Genomic DNA, 23,228 nt, shown 5'->3' with positions numbered 1-23,228 from the left:
AATTGTCCACATTTTGTAAGGAAGCAAAGTATTGGAGACAGATAACTGGCTTGACCAAAATAGTACTGATTTCTCCCTGAGCTGTCAGCAATTTCTGATTAGCCAATTTGCTTTGTGAAGGTGGGCACAGAAGTGTAGTATTCCTAATCAGAAGCTACAGTTAACACACCGAAACCATTTAAACAGCATTGCCTACACCCAGAAGCCACAGTTAACACACGGAAACTGTTTAAATACCATTGTCTACACCCTCAGAGAACCTTGTGGTCAGACATGTCCTGGGTGGCATCATGAAAAACCTTACCATTTTTCTGACAAGAAAATGTTGGTTGCTAACAAGGATCTTGCAAATCATGTCTCAATCACATGTACCATTTCACATGTCTTAAAGTAATTAAAATATCAGAGGTTTGGTTTGGTTGTTTGTTTGCGGGGGGGACACAGGGACAGTTTGGTTTTGTGGTTTTTTTTAACGTGTTCAGACTTCCTCCTCCATGCTTCTTCTTTCAGAAATATTTAAACAAGGAGGTAGCCGCTTAAGTCATTTAAATACCAAACTAGACTTTCTTAGTTTTTCTGGTTTTATTTTTATGGCAGAGTCATGAACAACTGTACAGTTTGGGAAAGGCATGTACATCTCTGAAAAAAAAATAATGTTGTATTCTCAGCAAGATTTCAATTAAAAGAGCCATCAAAATGCAGGAGGCAACAATTTACACAGTAAGAATGCTTTGAATATTTGCCTGTTAAAAACTTTCAAATGTCCAAATTTGGGTGGGGTGGGTGTGGGGGTGTGATATTGAGTTTTGGCTGGTTTTCTTTCAATTTCACTTGTGGAAAAAAACCTGAAAAAGCAAGCAAAGTTTCTTGATGGTTGATGTCTCTCCACCACATAACATAATCCCCACGTTCTCTTTACTTTTCTCGTAGGTCCAAAAGTGACAGCTACTCAGTCACCAGACAGCTTCTCTACCAAGCACGCTAGAAAATACATATATACAAATAGAAATTATGGCAAAGCTTTCACATGTCCAGGTAGAAATGGAGTACAGTAGACAATTTGTTTCTTTTGTCAGATGATCAATAAACCAGGGATGCAGAGAAGAATGTTTCTCTCTATTCTATCCCAATTTCTGAAATAATACTAGGCCTGAGAACTAATCACATTATTAAATCAAATCTGAAGAGGCTTTAATTAAAACTATATTTTTGTAATTACAATCTGAAATTATATTCGAGGTTTAGAAGGTAAATTTATTAGATTGTGAAGAGTTATACAAGGCATTCCTAAAGTAATGAGCTTAGGCACCACATATGTTGCATCTTTGGTACACGTTATGAAGAGTTGCTTTTTTAATGAGCTTTAAAAACTGTATTTGCATACCAGAGGAAAAGGTCAGTGATGTGTGGATCAAGTCAGTAAATTAAGCATCACAGCATTATGTTATTATGATTGCCGTCCACAGGCACACAATAACAAAACTATAGTAGTTACCGTACTATTCTAATGTTTCCATCTACATGACCTTGTTGGCTTATGCACACTGGCACTGCAGAGCCTTGGGTCCATCTTACGACATCCCTTGGCCAGGCCTCCTTCACCTTCCCTTCCACCAACTCGTACAGCAGAACAGCTGTATGTCTGACAGTCAGAGAATCAAAGCAAGCACAGAAAGAAGGGGCCGGAATCAGTGTGATGGCCCATCTCCAAGAAGTACCTCGCCCTCCAGCCTTTACCCCAAGTAAAGATACCCAAGGCCAGGTCCTGAACCCTCATAACAAGATCAAACCTATTCGACAGCAAAGCGTCAGGACAGGGATGATTCTTTCAAGCCAAGCCCCATTCCACTCGAGTCTTTGTTCAAGGATGCAGCAGTATCACTTCTCTTTCAAAACACAAGTATCAAAAGTATTTCTAATGCTACGGTGCAACATTTGACTTGGTCTACTGTAACAGGGGTTTTTAGCTGAAACATTAGATGTTTGGTTATATCTAAAGATTGGTTGACTGGTAGCTATATTGAAATTTTTATTCTGTTACAAACAACAAAATAAGCTAGGAACTGACTGCAAATACACTCTCTCAACAGGTTTGTAGCAAAGAGTAAAGTTCACTGGATTTACCTTTATTTGTAAGTATTGTAAATTCATAAATACTATAACATTACCTTTATTTTTAAGGGCAATTGAATTTGATTCCCTCCCCAGCTCCCAACAATCCACGGTATTTAACAGGTTTCTGTATCCCTCTGTCTTTTGTTAGAGACTGTAGGTATAAAGTAAACCATGTTATGTGCTACATGATATTTTATGCATGTTTATACATATCATAGCCATGTAAGTTACACTCCAGCTCTGTATAAAGATGTAGATTTAGTCATTAGAGAAAAAAAATCCTTTAAAATATTATAACAGTAATAGCACAACTCAATACAAATAATCAGTGATAACTAGTTTTAATGGATTTTTCACTTTTTGTATGTGATAATCCTCAAAGTAGCATTCAAAAATATAGTGCAAAATATTTACTCATTTTATTTACAAATAAAATATGCAGTTCAGCTTCTTATCCTCACCACAGTTATAGTTATCCTTCTATGTGATTCATAGAAATTATGAGAAACATTTGAAGGGACAAAAAGTTAATTTTAAACCTAAGAACAAAGATCTTTCCCTCAGTTATATTTTTGTAGAAGTTACACAGTATTTTTTTTAAATTGTTTTAAGTTGAAAAAAAAGAAACCAAAGAATTCCAAGACAACACTAAAGAATTACATAGGAAAGGTTTTATAAAACCATAGAGTTAATTTTGCTGTGACAATCACAAAGCAAAGTTCTTATCTATATAGAATAAATTATATTTTTTCAGCCTAAACATAAAATCTTTACAATGTATGGTTATTTCCCTTCTTACTACACAAATTGCCTTTAGGGGAAAAAGTATTCTAGTATCTTCTCTTCCCTCTGATGAAACAACAGATGCTTTGGTTAAAGAGCAATTCGTGCGCAATAGTGTTTTAACTTGCAAGGCAATACTCCTTTATTAAGTTGGTAGAATTCCACTAGCTGGATGAGATCAGTAAATCTGGTATGACCATCATCAAGGGTATAGAATAGCTTCCCGTCATCTTCCAACTGTAAAAATGGAAAAACAAGATAGAATAAAATCCTCTTTTGCTATGGTGTTGCTTCCTGATTTAAATACTTGTTTAAGAAGTCTTCTTGTAGACCAAGACATTCATAATCTTACTGAGAGAAGGAAAAATAAAATTATCATTCACAGCAAGATCAAAAATAAACAGCAAGGAAAAACAATGCATTCTTTTAACTTCCCCTTTGAATTAAGTACACACCTAAGAGGAAAATATGGTTAAATAAGTATAGGACTTTTTTCTCTGCACTAGCATTACTACTTTATGCATTTGCTGTGGAATGATAGTTGGAGTTAATATGAACACTGAGTTTTTACAGAGTGACAAGAAACAACCAAGTTTCAGCTTACCCATAGATTTCAACTTTTGCTCCATTCTCATTATGTGTAACTGCTACATTTTGTATCATTTATTTTGTAAGGTGCACTGAGGCTACACACTAGTGCATTGGTGTACTGGATGCTATTTTCTACAAAAGAAATCGCCCATGGCAAAAGTAACATGCTTGATGCAGTAGCATGGTCTTTGTTGTAGGAGAAAGAACTGCTGCGTCTCCAAATGCATGTATTAGTATAAATACAGGAGAGAAAGAAGAAACTGCATAACATACTTTCAACTTTTAGATGCTTAAAAACTTACAATTATTATTTCCGTATTCTAGGTTACTGAATGTTAGCTCGTGCACAATTTGTATTGCACCGCTGACTATACACTTGCTTGACTTCCTCTACTGCTGATATGTCTAATATCAAGAAGTTTCAGTACAATAGTGACTAATAAGTATTGATGTAAATAAAGGATTTTTTAAAAACTATTTAAACTACTTTAAAAAAGAGAAAAGGGAAAAAAGATATTTTATAAGATTGAGAAAGTAGTGAACAGAAGATCCTGAAGTAGTGCTAGCATAGAGTAGCAGATGGTGTACTAAGGTAAGGTGCAACTATCCAACTTGAGTACAGAAAGGGAGAAGATATTAATTAGCTCTCTTACCTGTAATTAAGATTTCTCATCTGAAGCAGCTGTTTAACTGCTTATGACTCCTGGTTATTCTACCCCTTTGTACTATGTCTGGAAGTAGCTTGTAATTTATTTATTCTCAGACTTCAGTCAATCCAGGTCAAACACTGCTAGTTAAGGAATTACCAGTGTGTGCATGTGTAAATTCCTGTGCTCCAGCCAAGAACCTGAACCTATCGGACTTTTCTTATGCATGCAATTTTCCTGCCAACACACTGAAGACAAGGAAGAATTGACAATTCAGATGTTTGTTGACTGGATTTCATTTTTAGTTTATTTTTCCCCTCCAAGTTAATCTCAAACCTCAAAGTGAATACCAGATAGATTGCTAATTCTAAAGCAATCAATATTTTGCAAAGTAAAAACTCATGTCAAGTTTATGTTGCCCAGGAACATAACATCTTCTGCAAGCTAAGAAGGCTGTTATGAAAGAACATCTATTGAAAAAAAGCATCTCCCAGGAATTCATATAAATTATTCTTCTTTCACGTGGACTACAGAACAGCTAATTTCAGGATAGACTACACTGAAGTTAACTTCTAACAGCTCAGAGCAGTAAGACTGAAAAACACATTTAAGCTATCAAGTTCTCCAATTTTCACAGTATGGGATTGCAAATGTATCCCAAAGGTTTTCTTTTCAATTTTTTACAATCAATTCCCTGCCACCCACCTGCAATACCTGTTGTACATGTAACCAGTGTTAACATGATGGACCTGTTACTGTGGGGGAAGCTTGAACTGGCAGGCTGCATGCCCTATCTGAAAGGAGACATTTTTAGATGCAGTATAACCTGAAGCAACATAAAATGTAAGAGAGCAATAATTCATTTAGACACTGAATGATTTTTGACTTATAAAATGACCTTCTAAATGCCATTTATTTATTTATTTACATTTACTAGGAAAGTTTATCTTCTCTTCCTAATGACTGGGAAAAAAAAAAAGAGTTTAGAAGAACAGTAGGATTTAGAGTTCAAAAAGGCAGCCTTGATCTTCAACTAATAAGCTACCAGCTTACTGCAGTAACACAAAATGCTTTGTTTCTTAGAAAATGATAACTTCATTTAGATCAGCAGTAACTGGAAGCAAAACCTTTTCCCCCTCAAAAAATACTTTTCTGAATTTCTTGAAGAGTATTGTTCTAGCAAAAGCAGAGCATGAATTAAGTCAGGGTATTGAGAATGGCATGAGGGTACTGAATGTGACTGGAAATTAAGACAGAAAGGAATTGAAATATGCCTATGTTTGGGGAACCAACAGTTTCCGTATTCACAGTCTCTTTGGATCAAGTTCTCATTACAGATATTTTTTTTTCCTGGTAACTAGCATAGGATAAATTGCTTTACTTTAAAAACAATAACAAAGTTTTCCTTTAAGCAAGACACGTTTTGCACTGAAGTGGTACATGTCTTCTAGACCATCAGCATGGAAAAATTGACCCAGATCTGTAGACCGTCTATGGCAAAATAAAGAATTCCTGATTCCTCCAAAGATCTTATAACAGGACAGCAAGGTTTTTGGCTTGTGTGTGTGTATGATTAATTCCTCAAATGCACTGCTTACATCTGCAGAAGAACATTAGAATTGACAGGTTAATTTTTTTGAAGGGAAGAGGAGAATCATCCAGCTCAGAGGAAACCAAAGATAACTGCAGCTTCCTGCTACATCTACTCTTAGAGAAGAGAGGGTGTGTTTCCTGACAGGGAAAGAAAAAGTGGTCTCTTAAATTTGAGACTTAAATGACATCCCAACGAAGCAGAATCATACAATATTAGTATGGAGTTCAGGTTTTCTAAACCACACAACAGTTATTCGAAAGAAAATACCAGAAGCAACTATAGTCAATAGAAGCAGAGAGATCTTATAGCTGGGATCCTGATCACAGAGCATATGCTGATGCTCGTGTGGGATCCAGGGCATAGCTATCACTATTTCGGACGAAAGACTCCTCCACTGATTGTACCTATACACAATGAAAATACAGGGTAATTCTTTTAACTAACGTTGACTAACACCTTTGCACCTCCCAAATAATGCTTCCATTTTGTTCTACAGGAACTTTTTTAGGGGAGGATATCAGCTATAAGCCCTTGGTAAGGCATACAGAAATTTGGTGAATGATCATAGGGAATCTCCAGATCAGAATAAAAATGATGCCACTATACTCATTTCTACTGAGAAACAGCAGAATCTCCCAAAAACCAGTAGGAAGAAACATGGAGCTAAAGCATTATGTGGTCTGGAAGAAAGGTTCTTGTGAAAAGAGAAGAAAAAGCTCTAGTTCTGCTCAGTTATGTCAAGCATCTGTAGCTAAACCACATAATGCTTAAGTGTCTCTCATCTCAGGAGAAGCAGCCTGCAAAGAAAACAGCATAAACCACCTCTGCAGAGACTGGAAGTGATAGGGAAAGCAGGCCATTCTGGCAGGAGAACTGGGTGATATCTTCAGTGAAAACTGATAGAAATATGATTTCTATTCAGGAAATTTCAGCTTACCTACGAGCAACTGGACTAAATAAGAATATAATTTTTGTTAAAAATGACTCCCTGAAGGAGACTTGGACGTGAATATACCACATCAACATGAATTAAGAAGAGAGGTCAGCAAAAAATGTTTTACTCCAACCATTGAGAGAAACTGTCCTGAACAGATGAGTCAGTGAGAGATACACACACACATTGTAGACAGTCCACCTAAACAGATAACTAAAAAGAAATTGTGCACATATTAAAAAATGAAAAGGCAATATGACCTTTATTAATGTCATCAGGGTTGCTTCTATTCCAGTTCAAATAGATTTGTCTGTGTTTTCAAGACACTTTTTAGGATTTCACAATACTAGTCAAGCTTTATAACAAACACAAAAGCACAAAAATGTTCAACTCTGCTCATGAATACTACTTATTTTTAGTGATATGGGTATTAAGTTTACATCTTTCACATAACAGCAAAAGAAAAAAAAATCCATCAATATTCTACCACAATTGTTCAGTTGTTTTCTTTTTGAAATGTATAGATAAACCAAAAGATTTACTTACTGGTACAATTTGAAAATGCTTTATTTTTAATCCATGACTCAGTGACAATACAAATGTTTTGGGGTTACTTTGGCTATCACGTACCAGGAATACCCTAAAAGAGATTGCAAATTTTCACAGTAAGATCACTCTGGAAATCCTTTTGTAAACATCTATTTAAAACTGTTGTAAATTCACTATAGCAAATATTAGTGAAATGCAAAAATAATAATAATTAAGTTATAGTTTTAGTCAGTATTTCTTTGCAAATGTGTCACGGAAAAGACTTTTTCTTAAATTCTTCCTCACCTTGTCTATTATGTGAAAAATATGCATTCTCAGAATAAATGACACTGTAGGCGTTAGTTTTTACACTGCATAGAATTACAATGCATCTCCTCATGCAGAAAAGCATGCTCAAAGTTAGGCCTTTGAACAAAATTTTTCTTTGGACTCTGTCAATTACCTAAATCACAAGCATTATAGGGAAAATTCAAAAGGTAGTTCAACAGCAAGTTTTCAGAAAAGGTAATGCAAGACATACCAGAATGATTTTCCACATCTGGCCAATAAATGCACACTTGCTTCTGCACATTGGCAAAATTCCCACTGAGACAGAGCTACACTCTGATCACTTTATGGCACCATTATTCAAATCACAACACTCTCCATGGCCAGCAGCATCACTGCAACTAGTTCACTGATAACTTATTCCAGCCAGCTTATGGACAGAGATAATTTTGCCATAATCCTGGTAGGATGATATGGTACAGGCAAAGGATGATTACCAATAAGAGACAGCTTTCATTGAATCACTGGCTTTGGGATATCAGCAGAGAACTTTGGAGGCCAGAGGGAAGTACTTGACCACAGCTTTGTAGTTGAGAGAGCCTGAACTGTTTGTACTGTGCAGGTGTGGAACAGACACAGCTAACCAATGGACCAGAGAAAGCAAACAGAGGCACAGCCACTAGTAAGGGTGCTCCTCTTTCAGGACACAAACGACGGGAAAGATGGACTTCCAGGTATCAACCAAGTGAGCGTTAGTGGCCACCTACTTTTGCCTAATCACATACCAGGAAGGAGAGCACAACCACTACACAAAAAAAAAGGATTTCAGGAGAAGAAATCAGACAAAGGCTTACAGTGGATTTTCACTAACAACATGGATCCAAACTACTAATTCCATCCTCAAAGTTTTTAAGAGTTCTGTATTTACAAAGTAAGAAAATACCTGGAATTAAGCAATTTGGAATCCATAATCATTAACATTTCTATCAAAATCCCCACACAGTCAATTTCTGAGCTCTGAGAGTAATTAAGTTATTAAAGACTGGTAACTGCCAACTCAGCATAAGGCTTGTAAGAGCACACAAGCACAAAGACTTCTCAGCAGACTCAGGCTCTCCTAACAAGCTCTCTCTCACCACCTAGTGGCCTTTCACCCTCTCCAGGACACGAATAAAAATTTTCAAAGCACAGTTAGATCCTTTCCATACACTTACATCTTTTATATGTTTGTCATTAAGGAATGGCATTTCATTTTATTCTGAAAAATGACACTATAAGAATGTTCCACTTTGCAGATATCCAGTGGGGTCTCTACACCCAAATACTGGGATCCACATTACACAGTACATAAAGCAATCATATTGGATAGGACAGAAAATACAGGTTGATTAGGATTTATGTTCCCATTCATCCATTCTTTTAAAGTCCTTTTTCTTACTTTTTTCCTGTTTTAACAGCAAAAATAAGCAACATTTGTTCTCCTTTGCATAACAAGGTCTTTACTTTTTTCTAACCTTCTCACAATAGACCTACTTTAGTTGTCAAAGAACTTTTAAAACTTGATTATGAAGAAAGGGTTGCAGTTCACCAAATCTTAGAAATGTTGATTGGAAGGGAACATTTTAGATGTGTTGGATGAGTCAAAACAAATGCTTCTTCATAAACTTATAAGGAAATTTGTGAATGACATTTTGTCATGGGCCTTTTGGTAATGCTGTTATCCCATTCACCAATCAGATGTTGATCAGTTTGCAATCTTGTCAACTTTTTATCACTGAAAAGTCTTCAAATGTCCTTTAGGGGATAAAGTATGAAATCTACAATATTACTACACAAACTTCTTTAAGAAAGTTGGTTTTACACCAGAACAGTAGATGCAAACCTTGAGATTGTTGCTGTCCCTGATTCTGTTAGTGGGTTATCTGAGTACTGACACTACTGTAAATCCTTTATCTTCTATAAGCCATCATGAACAGCATATTTGTTGGTACATAATGGTATTACAGAGGTCCTATGACCTCTGTCATATATGCAGGAGATCTTACTGCTAGGGATCACCTTAAAAGGCTCAACATGGATTATTTTCTCTGCTCCCATCTCCAGCCTCCAGAAACTTAGATCTTATTATTCCCATGAAAAACTTCTGTATTTTTGGTGATAACTCATTCTTTCAGCCCAACAAAAAGCACAGCATTTGTCACATGCAGTAATGTATTGATGACTTCTTTGCAAGTCCTGAATATGTTTCTGACAGCATATGAACTCTCATACTACCATGTTCTAATCAATTCTAGACAGTCCACACGAGAGTGTCATCTTCACTAAAACCACAATGCATATCTATGAATAGAGCTAAGAATATAAAACAACACTGTACTGAACTAATGTTAGCAAGGTATGCAGTTTCTCATCCCAAACACCATTCCTCTTTACTCGCCAAATCTGCTGGGTTTCATTTAACAGTATGCATGCGTGCCTACTGAAATACATTGGAAGTTTCATCAGCCCCAGAATGATGTACTGCTCAGAAATACATGTTGGATTCACTCCCATATCCCATCTCTCTCGTGTAACAAATACAAAAATTAATGCAGAGTGCAGAAACAGTTTCAGGATGATCAGCCAGGCTTAAATACAAGACCCCTGAAACTAAAAAAGAAAAAGAAAACATACAGAAGGTGAAGTCCAATTAGCCACTCTTGCTGAGTATGGCTGGTTTTGTCTCCTTTTCCTTCCCTAGAACCCTCTCTGCAGATGTAGAAAACAGTATTACAGTATACTTAATCTAAACCTGAAAGAATTTAACCAGTAATGTGATGTTACAGGTACCTAACTTGAAACAGATTCAGAGCAACTGAAGACTTTTATGCAATTACTCATTGAGCTAAGGAGGCCCAAGTTTACATTTAATACAGGAGTAAGTATAAAAATACAGACATGAAAAACAGGAGAACTTGAACATAAAATACCTACTTGATTTGTCATTTCTAAAAGTTAATAATTAAATGAGAGAAAAATAAGTCTTATCCTAATGTTTACTGTTTACCATTAAGGGATAATGCAATTTTTAGTAATTTCATGAGGAAAAGTATACTTTTTTCAATGGCTGTCCCTGCACAGTTCAGCTTAGAAAAATGTTTTCAGCCTTTCTATCATTCTTTCATCACTAATAAGAGATACAAAAGACACTGGTGCCAAAGTTGACAGTTTCCAGAGAATATTGTGCAAATACACAGCTCAAATGCCTGGCTCGGAGTGGACATGAGTAATCGGTCAGTGACAGGATCGAAGCATTAGATCACTACTTTATTGCTTTCACAAGATATAAAACAGAAACCAACTGATCCTAAGACAGCCCTATATAAAAGAATGTTTATTTCTATTAGGTAACTGCAAAATCTTCCTTCCTCCATCTCTCCCCTCGAAGTAGTATGTGAAAATACAAGTTGTTGACTAGAAATGTGTCTCAGAAGAGTTACATAAAGAATTAACTTACCCATCTACAAGTCCATGCTGCAAAATAAGTCTCTGAGCCTCTTCTCTAGAGATTTTATGATGAAACCATGACTGAGATCTGTGTATAGCTGTGGAAATAAAGATCTTAAAAAACCATTTTGTCTTTATTGAAAGAACCAGCTATTGCAATTCTCTATCAATACAGTCACACATACCCATGTTAGATATTGCAATAGGACTACCATGTGAGTTGAGTCGTAGACACCCTCTCCTCTGTATGAGAGAGAAGTAAAAACATGATTTCAAAGCTTTTTTGTTTTAAAAAAAAAAATTAAAAAAAAAAATCGGAAAATACTATTCTGATAAAGCAAAGGTGTTTATACCCGCCATGCTAATCCTTCTTCAACTGCAACTGAAAGGACTTCTGTTGGATTTTCTATAATTCTGCTTCTGTTTCCTGAGAAATCCATTGCTACTAAAGAATTTTCTGAAATGCTTCTCTGCAACAAAGAAAAATAAATTTAGTTTGTTCACTTTTTAAAAGATCTGGTATTTCAAAGTGAGCTTCTGAGAAAACACATTTTGTAAGTGGTGTTTCAAGTATCTGCAGTGTTTCCCACCAGAGCCAAACTCATTTTACCCTGGGGAGCATTTTTTATTCCAGTATGCTGCTGCAAAGCTCGATTTTACAGTCTGCCAGGGCATATCATCTTTTTGCATTACTGCAATGGATGATAAATAAATGGCTTTACCATAAACTCTATTTATATTTTTAACTATAACTAGCCCTTTGCATGTCAAAACATCACAAAACTGTAATTAAGTTGTCAAAGTAACAGAAAAAAAGATAAAAACCAAATTTTTTATTTATAACCATCAAATTAACAAAGATTTGAAAACTTTTGATATAAATACGTCAAATTTATGTATTTTCCATACAAACTTTCACTCAAAGTTTACCACATTTAAGCATTGAAAACAGCCATTTCTATGGGGTTTAACTTCTATTTTAACACAACCCTTCTGACTCTTATCACAGACTCAACAACTGTATGATCTGTTTTGAAAAAAATGCTTCAGGTTTTTCTCCAGTGAAGATAAAGTTTGTAACAACAAAATAAAAAGCACTGAAGTTTGGCAAAAGTCTTAAAACTCACCAAAATCTTTCTCATAAACCAAGGTTTACAAAATCAAGTTTAATACGGATTGTAATGACTAAAATGTTGGCAGGCACTGGAATGGCAAATAACTAGAACATTCTATCTTTCTAAAAGTTAGTAACATCTGGAACAGAAGAGGCCCAGATTTCTGTAGAGTTAGCAAAGCTTCCCAGACCAAAACCAAAGCAGGTCTGTTTTCTTCCCATTTGGTTACAAGCATGAATAGAACTAGAAATGTACGACAGCAGTTCTGTCGTTCACTGTAATTCTTGACACTGTAGTCTAAGGTTTGCCTGAATAACTGCAACCTGTAAAGAACTTTGCAAAATTGTAAAACCAAGGGCAAAGTAAAAGAAAATGTTTGCCTCTAGGAGAGTGGCGAGAGCCCCTTGTAGCTGATACGGCTGTGAGTTATTGAGGAATGTGAAATGTAAGTGGTTCCTGTATGAAGTTTGTTCACTAGCTTGTGTGCTTAATTCCCAAGTTTATCCAATTTGCTGTTTAATTCGTGAATTATACACAAGTAGAAAAACACCACCATGCTTAATACTTGTTATATGTTCTGCCTGCGTTAGAGGCTACGTGAGCTAAAATGCACACAACATTGCAAGAGGAGAGAGAATTGGTAATGGCTTACAGATCTGTTATAAAAGCAGCAGCTGGCTATTGTGACAGCTTTACACAACATAAAGTAAAGACAGTCAGTGTATTAAGCACAATTTTGAAGCCACGCTTATTAGCAATATCACTGAAAACTATTTTTGTGAACACCCAAAATAACAAATGTATATTTTAGGCATTTTAACAGCAAGAACTATTAAAAAAAAAAAACAAAAAAAAAAAAAAAAAAAACCAAAAAAAAACACTCAAAAAATCCACTGTAAAATCACTGTCACAAGTCCTGGAAATGTAATTTTTACCCAATTTAGCCAACAAAAAACATAGAAGTGATGCAAGTTATCCATGAAAAAATCTGAAATAAAATGACTCAAAGAGCTGGGATAACATAAGATATTAAAGAAAAAGGACAACCTGATCCAATCCCAGCTATCTGACTGAGGAGATGGACACAGCATCTAGTATAGGCTGTTGTTCCTCCAAAACCCAGTTCTGCCAAATTATGGTGTTCCTCTGAAGCCCAGTCAGTATTACACCAGCTGAAATTAACCTCAAGTACTCTTTTATATTTTTTTTTAAAAGGAAGTATTATTGTATAGTGAAAAGGATTTGTTATAGCTTTCTTATTCATCATTTACAGCATGTGTAACCTTAAACACTTTGCTTCTTTTTTAATGCATTTATATTCTGCTGCTCTGTTTTCAAAATCCTCTTTCCATTCTTTTTGACAGTGATAATAAGCCAATGAACTCCCAAAATACTGGAGATTTCACAAAGGGAAAAAGCCTCTTAGCTGTTCTGAACCACCCAATCTGTGTTAAGTAAATTAACTAATTAGCTCTAGTCAACCCTGACAGCCCTAAAGATTTTGGCAAGCATTCGCACGTGCAAAGATTTGCAGGATCAGGTCAGTAGTGTAACTGACACAAGTTACTTGAAAATAACATGATTGCAGAAACAAAGTATTTATTCATGGAGCTACTGTGGGACATACCATAGGTGTTACATTCAAAGGGCTGCAGCCACTTCTACCTTGATATGGTTGCATGTAATTCTGATACAGCTGCATCCCATACTAAAACCAGAAAATAATATGGTTAGCATTTTAAATTATAAACCTAAGCCAAGTAAATTTTTTTCCAGATGTAAAAGATAACACATGCTTTTTTTTACCATTACAAATGAGGAACAAATGTTGCTAGGATAAGAAAATACACGTCATCATTGTTGCTGCTGCCTTCATAAATGTTCGCACTGAATTAAATACAACCCATTTAATACACCAACTGATCTACCCCTATTTTGTCACAAACAGAGACATTTTAAAAATGTTAAAGTTCCCTCCTTGTGTATTCTCGTTGCTTCGTTCAACACTACTCAACAATCTCACTGAACATGGTGACATATAAGCATATGCTTAATGTGAAGTATTTGCAGGACTGAGGCTTCAAGACATTATTCCATCCCTTACAATGATTCCAGTACTTTGGTTTCTCTCTGTTTGTTGGGATGAAGAAAAATAAACTTTCAGAATACAAAAATTATGTCGCTCTTGCATGGGAGCCTAGAATTATGTTACTCCTCTACCACACAATATCAAAATTTCACATAGTAAATTTAAGCAAGAAGTTAACTCCGTGTAGGAAAATTACCTTAAGCAACCTAATTGCTGTCATCCAACAGGTCCTACTTTGCTCATCATCTGCACAGAGCTGTTTCAGGTCTCTGGTTCCTCCTGATTTGTTAGGCTAGAAGGCCACAGCACATTTTTTTTAGCATTAATGCATATCTTGAAGATAATACCTGTTGAAATAAAAGCCACTAATTCTCCTATTTTATAATAGACAGCTGAATATTGTTTTCAAAAACCTTAAAGAAACTTAAGCTTACCTAAAAACTGTGGCTTGCTTTAATATGTATCAGAATAATAAGCTTGTACCTTAAAGCTGAATCCATAGTTTGTCGGTGCTCCAGAAATCTTTTTGCCTGTCAGAGACATGTACATATCACTATTGCTGAATTCACAGAAAAACTGCAGATGCCTTGGCTCCTAAAAAGAAGAGCAATGTAATACAGTTAGACTATTTTTAACCAGCCTCTCTGGATAAGAAACTCAGAAGAGTATAGTAGTTATCCTGTTCCAAAATACAGTCTTACATACTGCAATTTTAACTGTGACATCATGAAATCTAGAAAGAGACAACTCAATATTAATGTTATAATGCAGAGAAAAACCACCTCAAACTAGTCAATAAGTTCACTTTTTCAGAGAGAGATAAAACCAAAGTACAAGTGATATAATTTCTGAGAAAACAGCCACTAACTTCAAGCCACGATACTATTACAGTAGGAGTCAAGTTTTGAGAGTAGTATGCATTTCAAGCATAAAAAAAAAAACCCAAACTTTCATAATCTGAAAAAGAACATGCTGTAATAATTACTGTCCGGTACTATTTCTAACCATTAACTCCATCCTCTAAGGTTAAGTCAAGGAAGCAAACAAAAGAAATTTGCTGAAAGATACAAAATCAACTCAATGAATGCTCTGGCAGTTAACACAGAAAATTCAGAACATGAAAAAAAACATTGGTTTAAGTGATTTATGTAAAAGGTGTCTCAATTCCAATGTATCCTGTTTAACATAATCAGGTTTAAAGTACTGCCATCAAAAAGATGAACTAGTGACATGAAAAAATGTCTGAGAACTCTCAAGATCTTCCTGTAAAATCCTTTTATACAAAGGTTTTTGTTTATTTTAGATAATGAAGTATTATGTCCACTTTTCAGCACATCTACTTATACTCCAGAATTTTAACTACTATTCGAAAATTCGTTTTAAAAGGGTACTCTTAACTGATTGAGAAAACATTAACCAGAAAGAAGCAAAGTTATCAGGCAAAAAGAAACTACCATTTCTAAGACAATACTTTCCCAATTTTATATCTCAATATCTCTCTAGAATTTTTCTATAAAAAAAACCTGATTTTTTCCCCCTTTCTATCACTGTAAGTTGAAATTCAAATTTTGGTTATTGTTACAACAAATGATAAATACATATACATTTGCTTTAACTTCACAGTTCCCTTTTTTTTTTTTTTTTTTCCTCTCCTTTCCTTACCTTAGATGTACCTTTAGTGGAAAAATAAAGGCCAGATCTTCTCAAAATAAAGTACAATTTTTTCCACGATTTTTTTCCCTGCTCCTTTGCATGCAAATAACCATGAATCTCAGGATACGTGCTGGAGCTTAGGAACATCTGAAAGAAAATATCAGACATGAGTTTTTCTTTTTATCTGAAACCAGCTTTCTGTTTCATTAACATACTGAGATGCGACTAAGGGGAATAAACCCCTAAATCCACTGCCACACTACAGTAATTCAGTTATGATTGCATCTAATCCCATTAAGAGTACCTCTGATTTGAGGTATGTAGAATTTAACACAACTCCAAGGTATGCTAAGCAAGTTACATATATATAAGGAACATAAAATTTGAAATGAGAGCAGAGCATTAGTTATGCAGTATGTTGGCTTCAGCAGCAAAACCAGTGTAAGAAGTTCTGATCCCATGTCTCAGACCCTATTTATGTAAAAATCCAAATCAATTCTACCAATTCAAGAATAAAAAATTACATCTCTTCCTCCCCACTGTGTTACAAACCAGCGAAGGGATCTGAGTTTAAACTAATTCAGTAAACAAGTCACAAAATCTGAATCACAAAACCATGCAGGTCAGGCAGATATTACCATTTCCAAAAGGAGGGAACAAAGGTTTCAGGACCTGAAGTGGTGCTTAAGTAGGAGCCTTAGGAGCTTTAGTTGAACCAAAAGCAGGAGAGGCTGAGCCAGTTATCAAGACAGCTCCTGCCTCTACTCAAAATATTCAATGACTTCTCTTTAGCCATTTGAACCAGACATCATCACAGTGCCACACAGCTATTACTTTGCTAAAACAAACTACAGTTTGCAGAAGGACCTCCTAGAAGCTGGCAACTGTTAATTTTATTCTAATTCTATGTAATGCATTTTTATTACTCTTCTTCCAGAAGAACTACTCAAAACTATGACACATCTAAAAATCTTAACCTAGAATTCTTCAATTTCCATATATGCAAAAGAATCGATGTTATTACAAAGCTCTTCAAGGAACCTTGCCCCAGGCTGGCCTGCCATATCATAAATAGTATTTATGATGCTATCTAGGCTTATACAGAGGTAGGGAACAAAGGATTTTCTGGTTGATATCTGTAGCTTTCGTTGCTACATTTTCCTCCTGTTCACTGCCTCTACCAGAAAATCTGATTTGAGGACACAAAGAAACAGTTTACCAGGCGAGAGACAGACTGACCAATACCCGACTGCAGCAAAATGATGAAGTGAACGTGATTTTGGAAGTACACCAAGATCTCTGGCCACTAAATAACGTAGTCCACAAGGTTTCTTTCACTTTTCTTGCCTTCCTTCCTACCTTGCAGTCAGATGCATACTGTACCACCTGCAGACCAACCTGAGCTAATTAAATTCAGCTGGTATGAGTGCAGCAACATGGGCAGGCTTCATTGGACAGGGAGTGCACTAGTCCACAACCAGGAATGCATTATGAATAGCTTCACAGCTACTCACCTGAATAGCTAAATTACAATAGGACTAGGTCCATCTATCTATAAGTGCTGCTGACACACGGCTGCGTGCAAACGCAACATAAGCTATTTCAGCCACATTGAAACAGACAGGTAGGTCCTGGTAGGTGTTCCAGCCTGTTAATCTTCTCATTTGCCATGTATTAACAGGTTCACTGATGGTGAATATAAAGGCTGAATTGAAAAAGTATTTTAACTCCGTAAACAAAAAGTCAAATGGAAGCTTTAAGGAAAATCTAAAAGAGTCAATGTACGTAAAAACAAAAAAGCATCTTTTTAGGCTTTAGTGTCTCTGCTGAAGATGCAACGAGTGGTTGGCTCCCAGCCAGCACAAGTGTCTTCCCCAGGATTTTTGCCATAAGTTTCAAACCAGAAGCGCTGTCATGAAAAACACTTTTCTTATTCAGCAGACCAAAGTGGAGAAGCAATACAAAGCTCAGCTTCAGCAGTCACTGTTGTACCCATGCTATGAGTTAAAATAAAGTAGTAATAATGCTAGGGAAAAGGCAATCCTAGATCCATCTTTTTCTTTCTAAGACAGATGAGGACTGTGTGAGAAAATATAAAATGAACAAGCTGTAGTCAAAACCATTAACTGTCAGAAGGAATGAGCAGTAAAAATATTTCACAGTGAGCACTGAATGTCTGTAATAAACACCTAGAACTAAAGACAGTAGAAAAGACAACTTCCTTGGGTTTTTTGTTGTGGGTTGGTTTTGGTTTAGTTTTTTGTGGTTGGCTTGGTTTGCTGGGGGTTTTTTTTGTTTTTTTTCGGTTTTTTAACCTGTTTATGCAGATAAAAGGTAATCAAATTAAGACAAAACCAAGAAAAATAAGAAAAGTCCTTAATATAGGAAGAAGTGGGGAGTCACACAATATGCAGAAATAAGCTTGCACACTCTCCCTCATGCAATAAAATATATATCATGATATGTAGGGTGGTGTCAAACTTCACCATGTCTTTCAGATACTAATACATGACAGCACCAAGGACTTGACTACAATTTGATTAGCTGTAAAACCAACCAATTTAAAACCAACCTGAACAAAAAAACAAATAGATGTCTTTTGTTGTGAAAAATAAACCAAAATCAAAACAAAGAATTAAACCAATAAACAAGTGGAGAAAAAAAAAAGAACAAGAAAAACATTGCACTCTTAGATGAATATAATAAAAAATGCAGAAATACTGGATGACGCTGAATGTAATAAAGACTGAGAGCTGCACTCCTAACTGTACAGCTTATTTGTCTGCACCTTCAACATTTTCAATGAAAGAATGGTTGCAGTAGTGGAGCCAACGCTTCTCGAGCACTTCCACGCTATTTTCGAGAGCTAAAGAAGCCAACATTTTCCTAAGACTGTGAATCAAGTTTGAATTTGATGACTGATTACTTCAAAGGCGTCATGACAGCCAGCCATGATCCAGCCCAGTGCTACTGGGAATGAGCAGGATTTTCTCCTGAACCTGCAGATAAATTTTGAGGGCACCAAGTAATTCCAATGATGAGCTGATACTGAGTCTCAGCACTGTCTCCTATAGACTCCAGTCAATCTCAGGGGTTTAGACTGGGAGAGAAGCCAGCAAAGTCTTGAGTGGAGGGTGGTGAAAGGCAACAGGCAGACCAAAACAGACCTAGGAGATTGACAGGAGACTGAAATTCAGTGCATGGCTATTTCAGCCTAAAGACTGGAATAGAGTCAGATGAGGAACTACTCAGGAAAAGAGGGACTTGCTGTGACAGAGAGATTAAAGAAATGAAAGCCTGAATCTTAGACCGGTGAAGGCAGAAAACAGGAACAACTACGGACATGGGGCAAGAGATGGGAATGGGGAAAAGGCAAAAGCAAAAGACGCTGTCTGTAACTCTACCTTTCACAAGATTATGTGTGTTTTTCTTGGTAATCCTTTTCTGTCTTTAACTTAATTTTTGTGTATATAACATTTTTTTATCTTTATTTAAGACAGACATATGTTCCCTCTTCTAATATATTCTACAGCAGGTGCAAGGTTTTTTTCATTGCTCGAAGATGGCTTAGAGATACGCTATCTCAAATAGCTTTTTTTAATGTATTCACATTACACGTAAAAAGCTATAAGAAAGAAGCAGCCAAATTGGTCAATAGAAGACTTGAACTCTGAACTTCAAGTCTACCTACAGAACCTGAATATCAATTGCATTTATTAAGCAAGGAGGAGGAGGAGGGGAGGCGAATAGATCTACTCTTAAAGCAAAACCAGAAAAAAAGTGTAATTACCCAAGTAATTTCAATCTTCTATTTTGAAGACATCACTGTTAAATTTAAAACACTGATTGACATACTTCATAGTGAAAAAAAATCTGGTACATATATAATTAAAGATTAAAAAAACAGATTTAAAAAAATCAGAGAAATGTTATTCACAGGCAAAAAGAAAACAAAAGAAACTCAGGATAAAATTTTGATCCTTCAAGGTAATATAAAAAAAAATATGTATTGACTTCAGTGAGGTTAGGATTTCACCTACTAACTCAGGAGGACTCAATTCTGTCAACTCTGTGCTGTGCAGTCTATTCATTTGAAATGCTTTCATGAATAAGAATATAAAAGGATCTAGTATGCACAAGTACATCTGAAATAAGAGTTGCTCCAGTAAGGCTTGTTTTGAACAAGTCACAAGCCCCATTTAAAATCACATTGAACAACAGTTTCACATACCAAGTGAATTAATTTGTTGCCCACCTGTGAAAGTTGTTAATTCTCCAAAAGCAATCACCGAAGCCATCCCAAATTCAGAAAAAAAAAAAAAATTCATTACTATGGGGAGAGGCCTCAGATTAAAATCTCCATACTACATTCTAAAACATCCAATTTGCAAAGATAACCTAAAGCAAGTTCTAAATGATCCATAGTCATTATCCCTGGAGGTATTTAAAGACTCGTAGATGTGGCACTTAGGGACATGGTTTAGTGGAGGACTTCATTGTGTTGGATTAATGGTTGGACAGAACGACCTTAAAGGCCCTTTCCAACCTAAATGATTTGTTTGATTCTATACTGCCTACCACTAGACATGTACTTACAATGTTCTGTCTCAGAGCAGCCATACTGTAAGCGATATAGCGACACACTTCTTTTTAGGTTAAAGATTTTCATGGCAGAGATTAAACCTCTCTGGTATACATAGACATTTGGTACATGTCAGACCTAGTAATTTTACTTAGCACATACTAAATGGGTAGAAGACAGGTAAACTTTTTCTTGGTTTTGAGGATGTTTATATGCTCTGATTTAAAGTCATCAGCCAAAATACTCAACTCTCACTTTCAATGAAAGTCAAGAAAAACATACTCGAAAAACATTTTACTTGCTTACAATTCAGTCCACAAAAAGCTATAAAAGTATCACAAGTGATTTTTTAATCACTTGTAAGCATTGAGTTGTTAAAAGTAATGTCTCTCTTGATACTTGACCAAGCACATCACAAATAATAATGCAAGCCCATTAACTTGTCTTAATGAAAGTTTCCAAGGAAATAGCAACTCACTGTAAACAATTTACCCATCGGCTTCTGCTGAAATGTGCATAACGGCTGCACAATCCACAAAGGGATTCTCTACTTTGTGCCTAGTAAGTTTCATTTGACAAAATACAATTAAACAGATAATACAACATAAAATAGCAACAGAGGAGAGTTCGCAACAAATTCTTCAAGCTATTAAAATGGGATATAACTATACATATTTAGAATGATTCCTAATCTTACCCACAAGGTCTGCACACATTCTATGTATCACAATATGGCCTTAAGGAAGTTCTTTGCAAAAGTACATGGCAAAGAGTTTCATTATAGAAGTCTTTATTATTTTTTTCAAACTACCAAATTATACTTGTGAGCAAAAAATACTACGTTCCATTAACACAGAGGACAAGATTTTCTAAATTAAATGTTTATGTTAGACTGCAAAATCTATTTGCTATTTAGGTAGCAAAAGGGAACCAATTTTCATTAGATATGCAACATCCTTTGAAATTACAAAGTTTTTACTTAGGTTTGTAAAAATTATTTATAGTATATATAGCATGTGTTAATGAAATTTAATTTGAAACATTTTTTTACTATATTTGGGGTAATCTTAACCTGCTAACATCTGCTTCTGTAAGGATATAACTATTGAATGCAGAAGAATGCTTTTAGAATTAGTTCTTTGAATGTTTTTCATTTACCTATGGGTGTTAAGCTATATAGATGCTAAGATTATGCATCTATTATAAAGATGTAAAAAAAAAAAAACCGTCATTTCTTTATTTTTTTTAGTTCTGCCTTAAATATCTTGTGTTATTTTGTTGCCTTTCCAATCATTCTTTATCCCCAAAACCCACACATAGGGCGGTTGTCTTAAGACCAGTGAAAGTTCTTCTATTAATTAATTTTTCTAGTGACAAGCAAACAAGAGTGATGTGTACGTTTCCACCTTTATTACTCATTTTTCCCCTCTTTGAGAATTAAGACGATGATCCCTGATATGGTCATTCTGTGAAATTATTCCCACTGTAAATTAAATTCTTATGTCCACTTAAAAGATGACTAACAAAGAGTGACCTACTATATTTCTTTTTCGAAGGCTACAGTAGCCTTCAAGCTAACAAATCATACTAGTCAGTCTAAATTTTGTATTCTAAATTTTTAAGTTTAACCATTTAACTCTTTTTTTATATCTATTTGTAACACATTACCAGTTCCTCAGTATTCAACCAAGGCCTTCTGTTAAGTACATACTGAGTAATGCAGCACTTCACCTTTTTAAGGAAACAGAGTCTTTCACCTGAAAGACCAAATAAAGATATCAACCATTTTTACTGCATTTTGTCTGGTTTAGCAGTCTTTGACTCTGAAAGAATGTGCAAGTTTCCAAGTGTGGTCATACAATAACTGTCTAGAAGGGTCACATCACTTCATATCTCATAGGGAAAAAAGTTATTAACCATGGTATGAGTTATTCAGAACCCAGCAACAGATTCAACAGTGACAAAGAACGATGCTCATACAACATGGACAACAGAAAATTCTGAGCTCTACTGGCTCATCTTCATTCAAAGACTACATACCTGCAATATCCCAGAGTGGCTTACAGCTGCATTGGTCTCACTTGGAAAAGATATCATATGATCTGGAAAAAAGCTCTGTAACAATAATAATTTGTATCAAAGTTCGATTAAAAAAAAAAAAAACTTCCTACCCCTTTTGGATGTAAAATTATAGTTATCAGTGCAGTACAAGACACAGCAGATTCTCTGATCCAATAATTCAAGCTTACCTTAGTATCATTCCTAAATTTGTAACATCCTATATAGTATTTGCTGAACAGCTTAGAATTTGAGAGAACATGAGTGGTCTCTGGAAGCAAGAGGGTTTCATACACCAGTGCAAGTCATATTGCAGTACTTGGCCCTTGGTGGTGTTTCCTAACTTCCAGTGATAGAGAACAGGTCCTCCCAGGGTTTTGTTCTGTTGTCCATTTCACGTGATATGAATATGAATTAACATCAAAATCTGACTATCTCAATATGGTGTGGTGAAGAAGTCCATGTTTAAAGTGCCAATTTCATTACAAAGGTAAGTCCAGGGGGTAATTCAGGGGACAGATCTGCAGCTCCGGAGTTCAATACAGTCACGCAGATATGAACCCACCAAGAGTTTGACCATTGCTACCAAAGTTTTTTCAAAGCTTTGACAAGTTTGAAGCTAATATTCCCTTGACCATCCAACGTTCACTGACTTTAATTTTAAAAAAAAACTGAACTGCTGGTAGGTTTAATTCATATTAACTCATTTCTGATAAAGCGTTCTTACTACATGTGGAACCATAGCACCCAGAAGAATGACCTAAC

The 23,228-nt window shown here is 35.6% G+C and overlaps 1 protein-coding gene across 2 annotated transcripts in view; it reads right to left on the bottom strand.

The window, feature by feature from the left end:
• Positions 1-431: 431 nt before the first annotated feature.
• Positions 432-23,228, bottom strand: part of GRB14 (growth factor receptor bound protein 14) — a 63,252-nt gene continuing 40,455 nt past the window's right edge. For both annotated transcript variants that reach the window (XM_080399099.1, XM_080399100.1), the window contains exons 5-14: positions 22,446-22,520; positions 15,833-15,970; positions 14,654-14,764; positions 14,367-14,462; positions 13,709-13,789; positions 11,320-11,436; positions 11,152-11,209; positions 10,977-11,064; positions 7,211-7,304; positions 432-3,135 (exon numbers count right to left, since the gene is read on the bottom strand). In XM_080399099.1, coding sequence (XP_080255225.1) covers positions 2,989-3,135; positions 7,211-7,304; positions 10,977-11,064; positions 11,152-11,209; positions 11,320-11,436; positions 13,709-13,789; positions 14,367-14,462; positions 14,654-14,764; positions 15,833-15,970; positions 22,446-22,520 — 1,005 coding nt within the window. In that variant the 3' untranslated portion in view covers positions 432-2,988. The remainder of the gene's footprint in view (positions 3,136-7,210; positions 7,305-10,976; positions 11,065-11,151; positions 11,210-11,319; positions 11,437-13,708; positions 13,790-14,366; positions 14,463-14,653; positions 14,765-15,832; positions 15,971-22,445; positions 22,521-23,228) is intronic.

This window comes from Falco punctatus, assembly GCF_963210335.1.
Source record: "Falco punctatus genome assembly, chromosome: 8".
In the NCBI taxonomy this organism is placed as follows: domain Eukaryota; kingdom Metazoa; phylum Chordata; class Aves; order Falconiformes; family Falconidae; genus Falco; species Falco punctatus.
This window is presented reverse-complemented; position numbering and strand designations above follow the sequence as displayed.